Source organism: Cololabis saira, chromosome 19 (genome assembly GCF_033807715.1).
Source record: "Cololabis saira isolate AMF1-May2022 chromosome 19, fColSai1.1, whole genome shotgun sequence".
In the NCBI taxonomy this organism is placed as follows: domain Eukaryota; kingdom Metazoa; phylum Chordata; class Actinopteri; order Beloniformes; family Belonidae; genus Cololabis; species Cololabis saira.
In genome coordinates this window covers 19,332,395-19,353,601 of record NC_084605.1, presented here as the reverse complement: position 1 = coordinate 19,353,601, position 21,207 = coordinate 19,332,395, and the positions used below count along the sequence as shown (strand labels likewise).

Here is a 21,207-nt window from a genome sequence, read left to right as displayed (position 1 = left end):
TGTTTGGGTTTTTTATTTGGTCTTTTTAATCTGATTACAGTTCAGGGGATTAATAGATGGTGAGTTTCTTCATGGAGAATTATGAGTTCACGCTGCTGCATCTGAAACCACGTCTGAATCCTTAATTAGGGATGGGAAACGAGAACTGGGTCTCGAAGAGAGAACCAGCTCCCAGTAGTTAACCTGCCTGCCCAACGATCCCCTGAACAGTGCTGCCAACGTATGACGCATTTGATGACGCCATGTACACGCTGCGTATTTTGGCTCAGAATTTTTCCAACATGGCGTGGAGGCAGAAAACTACCAACGCCTGGTTATATTTCACTAAAAGGACAAAACCTGGGCCAGGTGCAACCCTAGACTTTATATAAAAATGGACGAAGCATTCGGTCACGTTATAATTCAGCCGAACCCCACCGACATATCTGCAGATCTGCCCTCAGACCTTTACAGCGGGATACACTGTTTTATATACTGACTCGACGGTGAAATCAAAAATGATGTCCCGTTTACCCGACGCTGGGTTCGTACAAACAGATAGTTGCCTGCCAAGGGTGGTAGCTCGACAATTACAGATAAGGAAGTGATAACGGCCAGCGATTGGCTGAGCCAACTGCCGCACAATCATATTAAAAATAAATATAATGCTTGATATAAACTCCTGGCGAGGTACAAACCAATCCCAGCAGCTTTTGAACCAGGATGTAAATGTTTATTTCTGCTTTAAAGTTGGACATTTTAACATTGGAGTCAATGGCGGTTGTATCGCTTCTGCAGCCGCCCGCTAGCGGTCAGTCGAGGAACATTGTCTGCATAAAAACTGATAAAGTGCAAAAGTTAGGGGCACAGTGGCGCAGCAGGTAGTGCAGGCGTCTCACAACAAGAAGGTCCTGGGTTCAATTCCCGCCGGGGACGCTGTGTGCGCTGAATGCGTGTTAAATTCCCCCATTCCACACCCTGGGTGGGGTTGGTGAAAGGGCCTTTCTGTGTGGAGTTTGCATGTTCTCCCCGTGTTCCCTTGGTTAGCTAATGTGAGCTACCCTCACAAAAACATGCAACAGTCCTGGGCTACACATGCCCCCTCTGGTCAGCCGGGGCGCCAGATGGGGTGGGGAGGATCTGGTCGGAATAACGTGATCCTTCCACGCGCTACGTCCGGCCAGACCCCACCCTGTCTGGTGAAAAGAAGCGGCTGCTCACTCCTCAAGTAAGGAGGAGACCTGAGGTTGGTAGAGGGGAGCAAGGCCCAGGACTGTCACTTAGGTAGGAGCACTGGGTGATGAAAATGGGGAAAGAATCAGGGATAAAAAATTAATTAAAAATGTGCAAAAGTTGATTATTCCGATTGTATTCATGTCACAATGTCCATTTAAAAAAGTTCTCGTTTTTCAGCTTAAGCCAGCTTTGACTTAGTTAAAATTGAGTGCAAAATGTTGGTGCATACTTTAAATTAATGCAACCAAAGAACCGAATCGTTAAGCGATATCGATAATGGAACCGTAATAGGTAAATTCCTAACAATTCCCATCCGTATCTTTAATCATTTAATTCTTTCAGTTATTAAATTCATTCTGTGTTCACCATGAAGCCACAATGTCTGCCAGCTGTTTGGTGTTGAGCAGGCGTGGTGGGGGAACAGACCTCCCTCCTCAGACATGTGAGGTTGATGTTAAGTCATGTTTAAGTTTTAAGCCTTAAAACCAGATATTTCTAAAGAGACTCACAAGCTCCTCTGCTGCACTGCAGTCTGACCCAGATCAAATGGAGGAACCGCATTATTTGAATATGTGGATATCATGCATAGATAAATGGCTTATTCTTCTGTTATTCATCCCTTTGTCTGTATGCATAGATCTCGTTGATAGTAAAAGTCCCTAAAAAACTAAATAGCATATAACCAAAGTCGTAACATTTTGCGATATCGGCCACAAAATTTGTTTAGTTACACAGTAATTTATAAAGGTCAGTGATTATTTGCTTATAAACATAAACCTAATGAGAAATTCTGATCAAATTTAATTAAAGAGATTAGCCAGGACCAGACTGGCGGGTCTGAGCAGAGCTCCCCGAGACCTTCATCTCCATATCAACCACATCAGAGATCTCATCTTCCAAATCTTAATGATTCGTGATCACCGCGTGATGCCGTCCCTGGCGTTCTTCTGTTTTTCCATGTACGTTAAACAACACTGAGTGTTTTCGCAGGCGGGTGTTTTCATCATCAGCCTTGGGTGTTGATTACACGGAGTAGGAACGATGATGCTGCCCTCGGGCGTTTCGTTCTGATTCATTCGGAGGAACAGGAGATGACTGCGTCCCAATCAGAGGTCGGTACTTAAGTTCATCACCAAAGGTAGATAAAAGAGAAACATTATCAGCATAATGTGGTTAGTACAGGCCATTCCTCGACTGTTTCTGCCTGCTCTCAGGGCCACGTTGTTGTGCAGAGAAGCTGAAGGGAATTAGTGATTCTTTCACTTGTTATTGCCCTGAAAATACACTGTAAATAAAAGTTCTCCCTCTAATGCCGCTGCTGCACCATCACTTTGGCACCGTATTAATAAAAACAATAATCTCCTGCTATGGAAACCAATTGACTTCCTCCACATGACAGAATTAAAAGTTGGGCTTAGCAAGGTAATGAATTATGGCATAAGCTAAGTCAAGGATGGAGGCTTTGTCTGAAATAATCACTTCCCCGGATGCTGTGGCTTGGCTGCGTTTCGTATCAACAAGAGTGACACGGGGAAAATAATTAAAATAGACGCATTCAGCCAATAACAGCTGCTATGGTGCCTTTTTAATAAACAATCAGATTTGCATGCTGGCTGTCAATCTCCTGCCAGAGGCAGAAAAAAAACAATCAATCAAGGTGTTGTAGTTGCAATCTAACTACATCAAAGGCCTGGATCCTGAATCGAAAGGGCTGTTTTCTCTTTAAACAGAGAAAATGATGCGACAGTGATTCACCGTGCAGACTGTAGTCGGTGACAGTGAATGAATATGAAAGTACGCTGCAGTTCTTCTGTGAAGAGAACAATTAATATAAGCCAGAGACTGCGCTTCAGTCAGAGCGTATTGGCCAGAAGCGATGATGTATTGTGGCGTTGCATCACCACCGCCAGCAAACACGGGGAAGCAAAGTTGCTCCCTCTTATCTATCTTCTGAGATTATGTTTCCAAAGAACTTTCATTCAACTTCTGGCATCTCTGACGCTTCAAAAACGAGTTTGGCAGTCTTTACATCCAAGGCGGTGTTACAGCATAGCCTCATCGGACAGCGGCACACACACACACACGCACAACAAATCAGTGAGCATCCTCATTAGTTTGGCTCAGTTTGACAGAAGCTTCCACCTCGCTGCCTCCTAATTTTGGACAAGAGGACAAGAGAATCTACAGGAGCAAAGGAATGTCGACGTGGTGCATCTATCTGGACAGATGGCCGAAGGGACAGAAGAAAGGTAAGCAGCTGTGCACACTGAATAAAGTTTAGCACGACGAAGAGATTGTCACCCTGGGAAAAGTCATGCTTTTTCAGCCCTTTAATGAGCATTTAGACACTTTTGGTCTAACAAAAGTAGGTGGATTCTGTCTGTAAAAAAAGGGTTTCTGCCAAACATTCAATGTGAGAACCTCTATAAGAGGATGGCGGTTTGTTGATCTGGAGCTTTCAGGTGTTGAGAGTGCCAAAGAGGAAAGACATCAGAATTGATCTTAGAGAAGCAACTGTTATAAGACCACTCCAAACCATGTGGAGTCAATGGTTCAAGACAGTTGGAGTCGATATCCAAGCAAGTTCGTCCTCAAATGTGTGAAAAAACACACACACAAGGGTTACACTTGAGATCCCACAGCCCTCTGTTAGTCTGCTAAATGTCCACGTTAAAGGCAGTACTATCAGGAAAAGACTGAGGATTGCACCAAACATTTAGAAAAATCTGGATAACCCAGACCGAGGGTGGAGATGTTTGAACGTCACAGAAAGCACCGTGTTTGGTGGAAACCAATCAAGGCGTATCAGTGCAAACCCCTCATAATATTCTCTGGAAAGCTTGTGCACACACAGGTCCTGCTTCCTGCAGTCACTGACTCGGTCATGATCTCCGCTGTATGAGCATTGTAGCCTCGACATTTTAAGAATAATTTTCCAGTGTGTCCCGATGTATAAAACCTTATAACTAAAAGTGAGTGTATTTTCTTTTTCACATGACTGTGCAGATTTTTTTTCATCAAACTAACAGTCCTCGTTGGCTGAACAAACAACATCTGCAGGTATCTCTGTCTCCTGATTAAATCTTCCATTTTATCTTTGGTGTACTCTGAGTTTTCTGTCTCCAAAGAACACAGATATAAAACGAGCACACTTTAATACTGCAGTTCTGCAATAAATCCTGCCGTTATGAATTCTCCGACAGCACTTCATTATGCAGGGAGTTTTTCTGTTTCTTGGGCTGTTCTCCTTGATGAAAGATTAATAGAAGCACAGCTTAGCGTAACGCCACACAGCGTCATGGATTACATCCTCTGAAATGTCAATAGACTGTCATCGAGGCATTTCTTTAACAGTAGAAGCAATAACGAGCATCACAGAGGAACCTCCATGAAGGAACCAGATTGATAACAGAAGTTGAGAATGTCAAACACATCATTAATGTTTCACAGCTGAGTGTGGCTCATCGTTTTCCCTGGGAATTGTGGGAAAATGTTGTAACTACTCAGACAGGGAGCTGTGAGCATCGGAGACCATTAAAGCCATGCTGGTAAAAACTGTTAGGACAATATTTAATGTCAGAGCTTGTTTTTTTGTCTTACCCTGATAATGTGATGCTTCTAATGAACTGCAGTGATACAAATCAAGCTTGCTGTTCTTCAGCTATGATAATTATAAATAATCTACTGACAGCCCCACAGAAAACAAGCTCTGAGTTTAGCAGTTTATTTTTCATTACAAAAGAAAAAAGAACTTTGCAACAATTAGAAACTGACACCATTTCCCGTAGCTGCATCCATTTATTGACTTATTGAATATACAACTTATTTGCAACATAGTGAATGTTTTGAGGGAAATGCAACTCTGTTACAAAGTCATCAACATGCTGACACGTGTATTTACACCCACTTGTTTGTATGCACAATTTCAATTTACATGTGTGGAAATGCCCTTTTTTAAAGGCAGTCTATGTAAGATTTAAACGTGAAAATATTTACAAAAAGAACCAACCAAATGACAAATGAGTGTTAGCAAATAAGAGAGCAGGAAATGGACGGAGAGTGTAATGAAGGGGATGCCACGGAGCAAGGTGCTAACACTGTAAGCTTTCACAAAACACAACTAGTTACATCACAGTTTGTACTGCTAACTACACTTAACTACAATTTTCTCAGAACATGATTATAATTTCAGCTGTATTCGTTTAAATCTTCTATCTTGCAGTTTAGTGGCTGCACCGCTGACAAACTAGCTTATGATTCCGTTTCGACACCTGAGAGGTTACGAAGAGTCCTGGTCTGACTGAGCAGACGAGACTGAATACGCAGCACACTTATTTATTTTAATCAGACCTTTGTGCCTTAACTGAACTTCTTAGACATATTGTAGCTGCTGACGGGAGCACGCTGCACCAACACAAGTCCCTCACCTGTCTTAGAGGGAAGCTGAAAGCTATTTAAGAGAATTTAGGACACCACTAATTACTAATGGGACTAATTAAACAGTGCGAGCGGGGGGGAAGATTGTATAACGAAAAGGTAAATTCAAGCAAAGCAGTTCTGTAAGTTTTGATATTCAGTTGCCTCCCAGCACTCGTGGCTGCTCTCATTTAGCATACGGTTGTTATGTATCCTGCCACGGAGATGGGAACCATCCAGCTGTTCTGACACACAGCTACACCCCCTGACCTCACCTGTCCCCCCCAAGGGAGGACTGCACACACGTTACGTGCCATAATTAACGACCAAACACCATTTCTGCCTGTTTTTAATTAAGTCTTGCAACAGACGCCAGGCCAGAGGAGCACATCATGACTGCAGAAACAAACGTGACAAAATAAAATTTCCTACTGACGAAAAAACAACCGCGATGCAGCGAGGAAGACAACATCTGTTTCCAGATTCAGGCGGAAGCAGAATTTTCTTCCGAAATGCCTGTGAACATGTATTTGTATTCGCTCGCCCCGTGTTGCTGCTCCCAGCCAGAGCAAACCAAGCTGTGCAAACCTCTACAAAAAAAAAAAATAACGAAGCTCGATCTGATTTCAGTTCCACCGGACTGTTTGCTCGTTGTTAACCTTAATGTGACCCGTCTCCTCCCCGTGATTCACGTCAGCCCACAGGCTCACCCTTCTGGACGTTCGGATAGATCCGCAGCCAGATCAACTCATGGACCGAGCGGTTTTCTGACAATCTGTAAATCATTACGCCATTCTCATGAGGGTGTGCTGTTAGAAATCCTGACTGAGCTGTAGATAGCAGAGTTTTATTTACTTCAAACAGTCAAGGATGGGAAATTATACATTGTGTACATAGCTGAAGCCAGCAGCTTTTGTATATTTGAAGATAGCTTTTAGGAGACTGAGAGAGCGGAGGCGGCTTGATTAAACTGTTCGCTTTCCTCCACTGCCCTGAAGTGATTTTGCAATACTGAACTGTTCGAGATAATACCGAGCAGCAACAATATTCAAACCGAATTTCAGACCAGTACTCTATTGATTTTTAGTTTTCAATCCAGAGTTAAAGCAGCCTCTGGGCACCGGGCAGCAGTTTTACATAGCTCCTCTTTTATTCCTTTTTTTTTTGGTTTGTTTGTTTAGTTTGGCGTTGCAGTAAGGGGGTCTGTCATATTTCATTTGTTTTTGCTGGAGACGACTCAAAGGCAGCTTGCTCTGAGAAAAAAAATACTAATTTACCCGCATAGATGCCCAGCCCTGAACTGCACCCCCCACCGCTGCTGTAAGTGTATAAGCAGGCATGTGGGAGTGCCGCTGTTGGGATGTTTGCACGGAAGGGGAAAATCTATTCAAGGGAATTAAGATTGGGAAATTGCAAAATTCATAAAACCTAACACTTCCTTTTTCTCATTAATCATCTCTGGTAGAGAAGTAGGAGGGAACTTTAGAGGATATAAGTGTTTTATTTATTTATTTATTTATTTTTTGTTCTAGCATGAAACCACTGTGAAACAGACCACCTCTGGGGATGAAAGCAAACAAAGCAAAAAGCGAAGAGGAAAACAACTAATTTCATGTCAACATAAATATAATGCATCCTCATTAGAAGTAAGAGCTGCCAGAAAAGTCCCGGCCCCTGCAGTTTTGCGCGCTCGCAAACAAAGGCATGGTGTCTGGTAAAAGATGATCCATTTCTGCTGGTGGGAAATCCACTCAGTCCTACCAAGCAGCGAATCAATCCAAGCTGGTGCCTATTAAAGCCACGGCAGCTCAGCAGCTGCTATGATTAGTATGATGAACAGGACATCAGCAGGTTTTGATGGCAAAGAGAAAGACAGAAAATGAATTAAAGTATACCTCAGAGGAGCCAAATTATATTTAAATCATGTAGATTTTTACTAAAGCAGTCATTTACAGTGAGACAGTACAAGCGTTCAATTAAATATTGGAAGGCGGTATCAGGTAAAAGAGGTCACCTCACAATCCCTGGGAGGTAACACACACACACACAGACACACACAGTCTGATTTGCTGGAGCTAAAATGAACCAGAATAACCTCCACTGCATACTAATTAGTGCATTTCTCATGGGAAAACTTTGCCCCCCTCACCCCACATCTACTTAATAGCATGTGTGTTGTGAATGTGTACATTTGAGATCACCTTCCTTACCCCTGCGTCGGCCATCAGTGGAAGTGTGTGTCTGCCTCTACTTAATTACAAAATGCAGAGGCAGGAGTTCACACTGCTCGGGGAGGGAAAGTGAATCTGGAAAACATTTCACCTCCGTCAAGTGTGTTGTTGTTCACCGGCGGTGTTGCGAGTGCGGCATCAAATGGGAATTAACATTCGGCGGGTATACATTAGTCTCGGGAGATAAGGAGAGGTTTCCTATCGGAGAATAGAGAAGGAGAGAGTCTGTGGTTTACCTTTCTGATGGCCTCGGCCCAGCGTCACGAAGCCGGAGGAGATGAAGTTGTGAAGGTCGCCGCCGCCGCTGCTCCGGATGCTCTCTTTCCCGTAGTGGAGACCTGGTCACGCACACAGATACAGGCATGCAGGACCAGCGGGCAGCAGCATGGACAACCATTCAGTCGGTACACACACAATCAGCCGGGCAGACAAACTCTATTAGTATTCTGTCCAATAAAGCCTATTGATCACTCTGCAGACAAAACAAGAGCTTTCTGGATGTTTGGATACTTCTCAAGAAGATTATTTACAAAAACACATTTCCTTCTGTTTCAGATCTAATTTCCTCACTGGTTCTCATAAAGTTACTAAAATGAACAAATACAGAAGCTTGGGCAGTTTCAGGCTCCAAAAACAATTTGAGCTCCTTCTTGGCTTCGTAAAGTCTAAAAATATAATTCGATGAGATACACAGATGCCACTTAAACCCAGAGTTATTGGCAAGAAGTTTTCACTTTAAAGTCACCTGTTACACACTGGTAATATGAGTTTTGAAAGAATGAGCATTTTTCAATAAAGCAGGTGACATTATGATTTGATTTGACTTTATATTGGAAGTGATCTTCATCCTCGTTTAATATTTACTTAAAAGATGTCGCTCCAGCTTCCTCCTACAGTCCAAAACCATATAGATCAGGTTCAATGAAAGAGCGGGATTCTTAATTGTCCAAAGAGTGGTAACCTGTCGATGGTGTACCTTCTCTTTTACCCAGAGCGCTGGCATCCCTTTAACCCTAGATAGCAGGGCCGGTCCCAGGATTTTGGTAGCCCAAATCAAGATTTTGTTTGCGGCTTCCAAAACATCCTAACCGCAAACACCAAATCACACACTCTGCTTACAACTGAGTAAACAGACACATGTAGGAGAGCTATCAACAAACCTCATACTGTATTTGAAAATATAAAATAAAAGGAATTAAACTTTATAAGGAAATGCTTTTGTGCATTTCACACAACAGCTGTGCCCCTAAGCTACCGTATACAGTTCTTAATGCCTAAGAACTGGATGTGTTAAATTGGTGTGAGCAAGTACAGTATAACTCATGAAAGGAGACTAGAAAAATAATAATGAGAAAATACTAGAGTCAGCATCATTTAAATGTTCTCTGACGTGCTGGACTGGCAGTTCAGACAACCATTCACACCTCATTCACATCAGAATGTACCTGAACATCACGTTAAATCGTCACAATGGAAGCTAAAGACTCCCATCTACAGAGTTGCGACTGTTTTTCATTATATTTTCATCTATATCAGTTTTAGCTGGTTTGTTAGATGTGATAAACCAGTTGAAGTAAAAAAGGCTTATTAAGTCTGTTAAAGTCCAAGGTGACGTCTTCAAATGTATTTGTTAGTCCACTTCAGTTATTCTTGGTTTCCCTGTTGATCAAAACTGGTCTCTTAGCAAAAAATTGAACTCACAATGATCAGTTAACGTTGCATAAATATGGGGGCGCATGCCTTTGAATAACATGCCAAGAACTATTCAAACAGTCAGTTGGTAAAAATAAGTGTTTTTAGGTGTGAGGAGTTTTTTCACTGTTCTTCTCAACATTGGATGGTGCCTTGGATTGCAGGACTAGTTCTAATGGTACTCTCCCTGGATAAAGGTGAATATCTGTATCGTTTGGAGGGGCAGCGCTCCACATACGAAACCCTTCAGACAGCCCCTCGAACTGTTTGGTACAAAAGCACCGTTTGTCAGTGTGGAAATAGAAATCCTTTGCCATGGCAGTTGTGAATGTTTCTGGATGACATCCCATCTGGACCAAGAAAACCAGTTGTTTTTTGCTTGATGCAGGTACCAGAAACCTTGCAATTAGATTTGATAAAAGATTTTTGAGATTGTTTACATGATGTTCTGGTTAGGTATTTTTTTACTATTTTGCAGGAACGTTGGGACAGAAACTTTCTACCAAGAAAAGGGAGGACTGATTATTTGTGGTTTTGCACAACATTAAGAGATATTAAATGTTTTAACCACATATTACAGTGTCAAAATCTTATTTTTAAGGTGTTTGTCAGTCAGTATGTCTACTCTTCAATAATATAGTCATCATAATCACCATATTTTTTTCATGCGTTTGGTAAGTTACATTTTTATTGGATTTACTGACATCCACTGACAGATAGTTTAGCCTTGATTTGCAGATTTAACTCTAAATAAAAGTAGGAAACTTGAGCTTATCAGTAAAAATGCCAGCCCACTATACACATCATTTAAATATTATGTAATAGCTAGGCCGGAGGTCAATGATCGACTTTGTTGTTGTTTCATCTGACCTTCGGCCGCATCTCTTGGACACTCGGGTGAAGAGAGGAGCTGAGCTGTCAACTGATCACCACCTGGTGGTGAGTTGGATGCGCTGGCGGAGGAGGAGGTTGGACAGACCGGGCAGACCCCACCGGATTGTGAGGGTCTGTTGGGAACGTCTGGCTGAGCCCTCTGTCAGGGATGTCTTCAACTCCCACCTCCGAGAGAACTTCTCTCAGATCCCGGGGGAGGCGGGGGACATCGAGTCAAGGTGGAACATGTTCTCTGCCTCCATTGTAGACGCGGCGGCTCGAAGTTGTGGTCGCAAGGTCTCCGGTGCCTGTCGTGGCGGCAATCCTAGAACCCGGTGGTGGACACCGGAAGTACAAGATGCCGTCAGACTGAAGAAGGAGTCCTACCGGGCTATGTTAGCCTGTGGGACTCCTGACGCAGTAGATGGGTACCGGCAGGCCAAGTGAGCCGTGGCTCGGGCGGTCCTGGAGGCAAAAACTCGGGTCTGGGAGGAGTTCGGTGAGGCCATGGAGGAAAACTTTCGGTCGGCCTCGAGGAAATTCTGGCGGACCGTTCGGCGCCTCAGAAGGGGGAAGCAGTACTCTGCCGGCACCGTTAATGGTGTGGGTGGGGAGCTGTTGACCTTGACTGGGGACATCGTCGGACCGTGGAAGGAATCCTTCGAGGATCTCCTCAACCCGACTGACATGCCTTCCATTGAGGAAGCAGAGAGTGGGGACTCGGAGACGTGCTCATCCATCACCCAAGCCGAGGTCACTGAGGTAGTTCGTAAGCTCCTCAGTGGCAGGGCACCGGGGGTGGATGAGATTCGCCCTGAGTACCTCAAGTCTCTGGATGTCGTAGGGCTGTCTTGGTTGACACGCCTCTGCGACATTGCATGGAGGAAGGGGACAGTACCGTTGGAGTGGCAAACCGGGGTGGTGATCCCTCTTTTTAAAAAGGGGGACGGGAGAGTGTGCTCCAACTATAGGGGGATCACACTTCTCAGCCTCCCCGGGAAAGTCTACGCCAAGGTACTGGAGAGGAGAATACGGCCGATAGTTGAACCACGGATTCAGGAGGAACAATGCGGTTTTCGTCCCGGTCGCGGAACACTGGACCAGCTCTACACCCTCCGCAGGGTGCTCGAGGGTTCATGGGAATTTACTCAACCAGTCTACCTGTGTTTTGTGGATCTGGAGAAGGCATTTGACCGTGTCCCTCGTGCCATTCTGTGGGGGGCGCTCGGTGAGTATGGAGTCCGGGTCCCTCTATTAAGGGCTGTCCGGTCTCTCTATGATCGGAGCAGGAGTCTGGTTCACATTGCAGTAGATCAGACTTGTTCCCGGTGCATGTTGGACTCCGGCAGGGCTGCCCTTTGTCACCGGTCCTGTTCATAATTTTTATGGATTTCCAGGCGCAGGATTTCGTCTCTGCTTTTTGCGGATGACGTTGTCCTGTTGGCTTCATCGAACCGGGACCTTCAGCATGTGCTGGGGCGGTTTGCGGCCGAGTGCGACGCGGCAGGGATGAGAATCAGCACCTCCAAAACCGCGGCCATGGTTCCCCACCGGGAAGTCCTGCCTCAGGTGGAGGAGTTCAAGTATCTCGGGGTCTTGTTCACGAGTGAGGGAACGATGGAGCAGGAGATTGACAGACGGATCGGTGCAGCGTCCGCAATTATGTGATCGATGTACCGGACCGTCGTGGTGAAGAAGGAGCTGAGTCGAAAGGCGAAGCTCTCGATTTACCAGTCAATCTACGCTCCCACCCTCACCTATGGTCATGAACTTTGGGTAGTGACCGAAAGGACGAGATCACGGATACAAGTGGCCGAGATGAGTTACCTCTGCAGGGTGGCTGGACGCTCCCTTAGAGATAGGGTGAGGAGTTCGGTCACCCGGGAGGAGCTCGGAGTCGAGCCGCTACTCCTTCACATTGAGAGGAGTCAGCTGAGGTGGCTTGGGCATCTGTACCGGATGCCCCCTGGACGCCTCCCTAGGGAGGTGTTCCAGGCATGTCCCTCCTCCCTAGGGAGGTATTCCAGGCATGTCCCTCCGGGAGGAGACCCCGGGGAAGACCCAGGACACGCTGGAGAGACTATGCCTCCCCTCCCCTCGGAAGAGCTGGAGGAAGTGTCTGGGGTGAAGGAAGTCTGGGCATCTCTGTTGAGACTGCTGCCCCTGCGACCCGGGAACGGATAAGCGGCGGATGATGGATGGATGGATGGTAATAGCTTAAATGTGGGCCAGACATGGCCCAGAGAGTCATATGTTGGGAAAACAAATGATGTTAGGGTCAGATACCCTATGGCTCAAAGAAAATGTAGATTTGGTAAATGTCTGCTGGATCTGTGGCTTGAGTCATCACCGCCAGTCGAAGTCAAATGTCGACCAAAGAAAAGTGCAGATGTGTCAGCTAGCCTGGATGCAAGTTAGCTTTGGCTCGCATCCAAACCTGCTCATGCATTCGCTTGGATCTAAGCTAGTGCGCAGAAAACAAACCTGCAACCTGAAACTAACAGCTTCAGTAGGACAAGTAGCGCAAGGTCCCTTCACGTTTGCTGGAAAGTGCAGCTCGTTGGTTCTGAAGACTAATCTATGCCTGACTAATACAGCCTGGGGGGGCTACAGACGTCTGAAGCGGCTCATACGTCCACACATGCAGTATTTTCTACTAAAACTGGGAGTCTTCAGTCCCCGCTGATGTCAACTCGTGTGACATTGAGGCAGATTATTAGACTCGTACAGCATTCCCTCTGGAGACTAACGGCTTTATGCTTTAAATACGTTTCACCATCACCTGGAAACAGACTCGGATGTGTAATCAGTTGACTTCCCCTTCAAGAAAGATTAATGTCACCAGACGGAGCAACGCATCAAACTAAACGCTGCAGCTGCAGCAAGTGAAATTGCATTTTCATTGACTTACTAATCAACCAATCGACCTGTTTTTGTTTTATTATTTAATATATTTTTGCTCAACATTTTTTAACCAGAAATATTTAACTGCGGGAGGGGTGAAGGGAGCTCTAATGTTAACAAACCACAAGGATGCAGACGTGGAAATACATCAAATGTGCATCAGCTCGTGTTCAGCAGGACAGTTGTTAAGAATAACCGATATTTTCACAGCTTCTGCTGTCAAGTGAACATTTTTTTCTCATGGTATAATTTCCTTCTGGCACAAATGGAGGGTAATGGCTTAAATGTGAGCCACACACATTCCTTCAACAACATAGCAATGCTCTTTGAACCCAATCACACTTCTCCTCACACGTCTTTCAAGGCTGCACATTGAGTGTCTGTGTTTTTTTTTCTTTCCCTCATTCAATCATATGAGCAATTTAGTGTGTGACACAAACACATGTGCCACGGCTGTCTCCCTTTGTCACCTTTTGTCATTGATAGGCCACCCCACAACCCACTGCGGCAGCCCTTCCATCTGCAAGACCCTTCAAGAGCAAGCATCCTCTTTCGCTCTCCTGCTCCTATCTCCAGCTCATTAAGGTGAGGTGGCGTGAAGAGCCTGCAGGGGGAAGGAAGGCTACGCATTATGAATTTATCGCCCTTGATATAAAGAAAAATCGTGACTTTCACCTCAGCAATGTGGCATGGAAATGAACAGGTGTCTGAGCTAGAGGGCACTGGGGATTCATAAGGTAATATTTCTTTAATCAACCATCACAGGACACCTACACCTCTGAATTACCGGTGAGAGCAGAGTTATGTGAGTGATAAGATAATTACATTGTGAAGCAATCTGGATGTGGTATTGTGTGAGTGAATTTGAAGACGTTATCCAAAGTCTGTCAAGCTTTTACACAGTTGGGCAGAGGTGGAAAAGTAAGTACCCCCCCCCCCCCCCCACTTTTAACCCTATTCTTTTTATGTATGTAATATATTTAGCAGTGGGTCTTATACATTAGGTTAGTACACCCTCAGACACACAGCAACCAAAAAGGGGGGAAAAAACCATGTGACCAATACTAAGTACCCCCCTTACTACCATAGGTGTTAAGAGGGTTAACCTGTTAATTATCAGCCCTTGATGCAGAGATCGTAAGCAGATGTGCAGACCTCTATAAAAGCAGATGTTTGCTTGTCTGGAACATTCAAGAGCGCAACAACAAAACACAAAGAGGGAAAGACGTAGGCAACAGTCTTAAAGAAGCAAATGTTGTCGCATGTAAATCTGCAAAAGGGTTTTAAAACCATTTCAAAACAATTTGGAGTTAAATAATGAATAAAAATTGGAAAGATCATTCACAAGTGGAAAGGACAGTTATTTATTTAGCTAAAAGTGGACGTTCCAGCAATAATACCACAACGTCAGACTGTGCAATGCTCAAAAAAACCAAGACCTACATCTTAGACCCTGCAGGACTCCCTGAGCGCGTTAAATATTGAAGTTTACAACGTCATTAGAAGAAGACTCAGCAAGTACAGTTTACAATTACACTTGCCAAGAGTAAATCTCTTCGGTGCAAAATGAACATGGAAGCTTGACTGAGATGAACAAAACTGCACCTGAACAAACAACAAGTTCTGGAACAATATCCTCCTTCATGCTCCGCTCAACATTTGGTGGAAACTAAACACAACATTTTGGCAGAAGCACCTCGTACCCTCTGTTAAACATGACGGGCGGGGGAGGGGGGCGCACACCACATGGGCACCTTGCAGTGAACTAACCATGAACTCTATGTACCAGAGTATTCTGGCGGCACATGTGAGGTCATCAGTCCATCACCAGAAGCTTGATCAAGTCATGCAACGGGACAAGGATCCAAAGTACAAAAGCAAATTTATATCAGAAAGGCTAAAAGATAAATCAATCGCAGTATAAGAATGAAATAGTCAAAGTGTGGCAGGAGCTTAAGAGAGCTGTGCAAAAACCCCAGTGGAAAAACCTCAATGAACTGAAACAGCGTCGTGAAGAACGGACCAGAATTTCAACACAACAATGCAAAAGACTGATAAAGTCGTGCAGGAAATAAACATTTCAAGTTACTGCAGCTAAATAAGAATTTATATGTGATGGCACCATGTTTGTAAGTACATTTTTGGGGTGTTTTTGTTAAATAAAGACGCCGGCGTGAGCGTCCAACCCTCCGCTTCGTCTTGGCAAAGCTGTTCAACTGGAGCTCACATATCTCCATCTCTTTACCTTCCCATCTCACTGTCTCTCTCATGCACGAGAGACGGTGAGAATAAAGGTAGAGCTTTTAAATGCCATACCTGCAAATACACGCTCCCCTCCTCTAAACCTTGCCCCTGCCCTCTTGTGAAACTAACGGTGCAGCGCAGCAAGTCCTGATCCGGACGGGGCCATAATTAACTGTATACTGTCGATGGCTCCCACCCATCACACTCGGAATACACTCCTACAAAACCCACACTCGTACGCTCAGAGGGCGAAAGGTGCATCTGTCTAATAAGGGCAAGTGATGAGCTGGAGGCCAGGGGACATTTAGGTGGGGTCTCACAGACGCTGAGGTTTAACCCTCGAGGTGGGGGGGGGGGGGGGCTATTAAACGTGTTGATGCACACAGCACGCACAAATGTTATTTATAACACGGGAGAGATGACGATTGCGGCCAATCGGGAACCAGAAAGATCACTTTTGACATGATGTTATAGCTGCAATATGCTGTGAGGAATAATTGGAGGGAGGTCGTGGAAAAAGGGAGGTTATTTACGTGTATGTGTCACGGAATATGATAATAAAAGTGCCTTTTGGCAGAAGAGACTAGTTGGACTAATTACTGTTTGTTATGTAGGCAGATTCTGGGGTTTGGGCAGGCAAATACAGAGAGTGGCCATGAAGGTCATGTCAAGCAGCTAAATCCCGAGAAATATTATTCTATCATCATGACCTCTCATTGTCCGAGGCAGCTGACCTTTAAGCTTGAGAGTTTGCCCATCTCAAACAAAATTAACTGACTGCTCCAATCCAGGGAGCGCCGTATACCGTAGGAGCCTCGTGCATATATAGAGAGATGCCGAGAGCTTTCCAACATCCACGCTGACATACTCATTCTGCGTATACTCCGATGTTTGTGATGCAGCAAATGCAGCCTCACAACTCAGATTCCAATTTACCTATTTTTCTATTACAGAGCTGCTGTATAGGGGCCATTCTTTATTGTTTTTTTCTCCTTTTCCTACGGTTTCTGTTGAGTATACCGAGGCAGAGGGAAAAAGCTACTCTTTGCACTACCTGGAAACTATATTTCATCATTTTGCACATTAAGAAAATGTCAAAGAGGAAACCAAGCAACATGTTTCAAAAAACCAAAACGAAAGGCAAATCTCTGCCCGCAGTGTGTGGTAAATAAATCAACTTCATCTGAAGAGAGCCATGGGCCAAACTGCATTACTCAGTGTGCGGTTATTGTTTACTTTAACCAAAGGCGAACTACTGTAAAAGTGTCTACTCTTCCTTTTCAAGGTCTGCTCCTTGTTGTGGCCGGGGGGCTGCTCTGTGTTTACACTCCGACCTGAAAGAAAATCTGAGCCCCACAACAATGCAGAGTGGATTCAAATAAAAATAGCAACACTTGTGCCGGGATCATATTATGCTGTCTGTACTGTTTTTTCATAAAGGTCCCGTTTTTTTATTTATTTGTTTTCCAAAGTAAAATGTTCTAAAAATGCAGGGGAGTTTGCTGTGCACCAAGGGCGCCGCATCGCCATGCACGGCCTGCAATATGGAAAAAATAAGTCTGCATGTATTTTTAGAACTCGAGAGGACGAGAGGAAAATTTAAAAATGCATATATATTGGTAAGAAAGTGATTACTGCTGCTTCTCATGCCGAGGATAAAAGAACAAAAATGGATGTTATTCCCACACTAGAACTAACTTGATAAGATCCTCTTGGGCCCTTTAGCCACTTGCTTTATGAGGCCTCTCCAAGTGGTTTAAAAGTGTCTCAAAAAGCCTCTGGATGTAAAGTGCCAAGCGCATCATCCATGACCCCATCCAAGGATCCTCTTCTTAAGAGGCCCGCCTCCCGTTGCAGTGCCAAATGCCCATTTAAGTGCACATGAATATGCATTTTTTTATGAGCACAAGTGGGAACAGCAGAGCTCCTGATTTATATGCGCACATTAACCACACTTTCACCTGCGCTGTCACTGTCTTTCATGGCCAGCCCCGCTGGGACTGCGGCCACTGATGGACGGAGCATGGGGGGCCTGGCAGGAGTGAGCTGAGCTTTCCCGGAGTCGTGTTCTCTTCGCAGTGATTGTCTGCAAGCAGGGCAAAATTCCCGCATCCAAGCAGAGTGACAGATAGACGGATGAAGCAACGCTTGACCTTTACTGACTATATATATGCATGCAAGGTTGAACTAAAGGCAGCCAGCCACGTGCAACTGCACACCAGCCGTGTCCCCTGCAAGGCCGGGGCAAGTGACTATTAGCAATAGACGGATGTGGCGACTGAACAGGGGGGGGGGGGCACCAAGGGAACGGACGCAGACCACGTTCTCAACAAACACTGTGCTGCAAGAAAAATGCTCCCTGCTATTATTTGATAGATGTGGAAGTGGCAGAACGAGGCCAAGTTAGCATGACAAACAAGAGGCTGCAAATTCAAATGAAGCAAAGAGATTGCGCAATCTTTTATTTAGAAAAACCAAGGCAAAGACATTGATGTTGTTGCACAAATCAGACAGAACTATGTGTCAGGTGACATGTGCATGTGCCGCTCTGTCATAATGATCAGTGACAGTTATGTTCAAGGCCCATCCTAAGTCCAGCTATTGAGGCATATCACCCACAATCCTGTCTTCCTGACACTCTGCAAGTGATCAGATCCGATCTGTGTGTCCTTGATAGCGAACAAGAGACTGTGGGGTTACTATGGTAGCCTATAGGCATGGAACAGATGTAAACAAACAAAATGGAGGGTGGTGAACTGGCTTTTCAGCCGTCAAGTGTGGTTACGTGGAGCTGCGGTGCAAATATTCAAGGAGAGACTGACTGCAGACTGTCTGGATTTCACACTGCAAACATCTGTGGGTTGTATGCTTCCGGTCTGAGTGCCGCTTTACACTGGAAACATGTGCTGTCTTTGCCTGATAGTTTATCCTAACCACTGGAGGGGGAACTCACCTGCTTCTGGTCTAGAGTGGAGCACTTTCTCCACATTCTGCAGCCAAATCCTCTTAGCATTTTTTAAGTGCCAGAGATGGGGGAAGCTACTGAGTTCTGCTTTATTGCATCTGTCATGTTCTTTGTGCACCGTGTTAAAAACCACAGGTCAGAACACAGTGAACGGTTGTTTTGACATTCTGGACCCTTCACTCCCATCACTCTGGTGGCGTAGAGCCGGTTTGTGCCATGTTGCAGATGGCACAAGAGACTGTTTGAGTGACCGGACCATTCTTCTGTGAATGTCAGGCATGAATTGCATTTGAAACCACCTCTGTATGTGATTTGAATCAGATATGGGGGGGAGGAAACTTATTTTAATGTAGTTTTTGATTAAAAATGTCAAAAAATCGATCTAGTTTGGATCTGGCTATGATAAATTAGGGGTTGGGCTAACAGCCTGAACGAAGCATCACAGATTACATGTTTTCTGAACTGACAGAGGGTTTTTTTGACCACCCCTTTCATACATTTGTACACATTTTACTCTAATGCATTTTATGTTGTATCACCTTGGACAAAATGCCATCTTCATTTCCATGGAACCGTCTGGAGAGCGACTGATGGTCATGGGCACAAAAAGCACACCCAAATGTTCAAAAGGAACCAAAAACTCAACATTTATCCGTATAATATAATGATTCAGGAACATTGGAATTGTTTTTCAGTTTCAGTGCACCCATTTTTCAGATGTTCTACTATTTTTCTGTTGTTTATGTTATAAAGTAAGTGCTGTTCCTTTTTAGTCATGTTAAAATTACAGGTCACCCTGGCTGAATATAGTTGTTTTTTCCAATCTTCTTCCAGCTTGGTCCACATGTGGTACATCCAGGCTTTAATATCTGGATGACGAGTGTGGGCAGAGGGCCAACTAAAAACAATCACAGTTGTACTTTAACAGCTGCTAAATCAACACCTACGGTTTTTGACTCTGTATATTTCTTTGCCCATTCTGCACACTGAGGCTTGACACATTTTTCCCTTTCTTTTCATCTCACCAACTCCTTTGTAATATCTAATTATTTTCCATCTGTGTTCCTCTCCCCCAAGTGTCTTTCCCTCCCTGCATCTGATAACACCTGCCTCGCCTGAGAACCTGCCGCCGCTGAATGGCGTCCTCGACTCCCGTTTTCTCAATGCGCGCTTTTTGGGCTGTTTTTTACGGATTTATGCTCTCTGTTCTCAGAATTGCGAGGGTAAATCACGCTGTGCATTCTGGGTGTGATTCACCCGCTGTCTGAGTGAGAGGTCGTCACTTCCAGCCCGTCAGTCTGCGGGGCTGCGCCACCTTGCCAGCCCATAATTATCTCCAATAACAGGCCCTCTTCTTTTTTCCCCCCTCTGTCACTCTTTTCGCTTCACACTTCTTTTCCACTCAAATAGGATGATTACAGGATGTTACCGTTGGAGATTATGCTGCTGAAAGGGTGCGCACAGTGGGTGCAGAGATCATGAACGCTTGCTGGAAATGCATTATATAAACTAACTCTGACGAATGTGAGCTAGGGGTTAAACCTGACTTAAATCATGCAGTACTGTGCAAAAGTCTTACCCCTATATTTGCTGTTTTATCACAACTTCAACAATGATATATATTTTCCATTCTATGTAGGACATGAAAGGAAAATACAGGAACCCGGCTCTCTAAAACCTAAATAAAATGGAATCCTACTAAATATCATTGCTGACATCTGGATGGGAGTCTCTTTAAAAGGAGTTAAACTTGCTTGGGTCCGATGGAGGTCACACTAATAACTGACTCTTTCCTGTACAGTCGGTTCTTTTCGGGGCTTTTCTGAGGCCGGTGACGATTATGTGGCGACCCCTTGAGAGCTAGTTCACAGAGATGTCTCAAGCAGGAGTTTTATGCTCCTTCCCACCCTGATCGCATGGTTCGTTCCAATTACTTCCCTTTTAGGTCTATTTAAGGAATGAGAGGTACTTGTCTTTCACATGCCTTTTTCGGGTCTCTTGCCCTTCAAGCTCGCTGTTACTCTCACAATCCCACCTCCTACCCAGCTCAACCTCCGTCCATGCGAGGGGTTCAGTTATGTTCATCACCCCCAATATTTTAATACATGCCTTAATTAGAGTCGAGCCAAGACAACAAAACTCAAGTATTTATCTGTAAGAAAGCATTTAAAGATAAAAATTAATTGTAAGAGCAGACTGAAAGTATAAAAAGGCTTATTAATTGGTATGAATCCATCGGCCAATTTATTGTAATTTCCTGGTTGTATCTTAATAAAGAGGTGGAAAATACATGTGGATTGTTGTGGAGATTTTTGTTTTGTTTTATTCTTTCCTGCCTTGCTGGGGTCTTACTAGTGTCGGTGCTCAGTTGTTTTCGCTGTGCCAGCATCAGTGCCAAGTTGTCTGGCACCGAACGGCCGTCAGCTGTGTTATCTCCGATTTTCCTCTGACTTTCTTTGTTTAAAGCATTGCTTATCCCTTGCTCTAGGTCACACTTTGGCAGGCTGTTGGCGCCTTCACTGTGTCAGATTGTTGACCATTTTTTTGCAAGAAGAAATTTAAAAAGACAGTTTTTCATTCTTTTTTTTTTTTTTTTTTACTTCTCATTGCGTTTCCATTTTTTTTTCATAATCAATAATCATTTAAACTTCGCTGAAACAAGCCTTG

The 21,207-nt window shown here is 44.4% G+C and overlaps 1 protein-coding gene across 9 annotated transcripts in view; it reads right to left on the bottom strand.

Moving 5' to 3' along the window:
• LOC133419418 (protein shisa-6) overlaps positions 1 to 21,207 on the bottom strand; it is a 93,374-nt gene that overhangs the window by 68,649 nt on the left and 3,518 nt on the right. For all 9 annotated transcript variants that reach the window (XM_061708583.1, XM_061708584.1, XM_061708589.1 and 6 more), the window contains exon 4: positions 8,099 to 8,200. In XM_061708583.1, the coding sequence (XP_061564567.1) occupies positions 8,099 to 8,200 (102 nt within the window). The remainder of the gene's footprint in view (positions 1 to 8,098; positions 8,201 to 21,207) is intronic.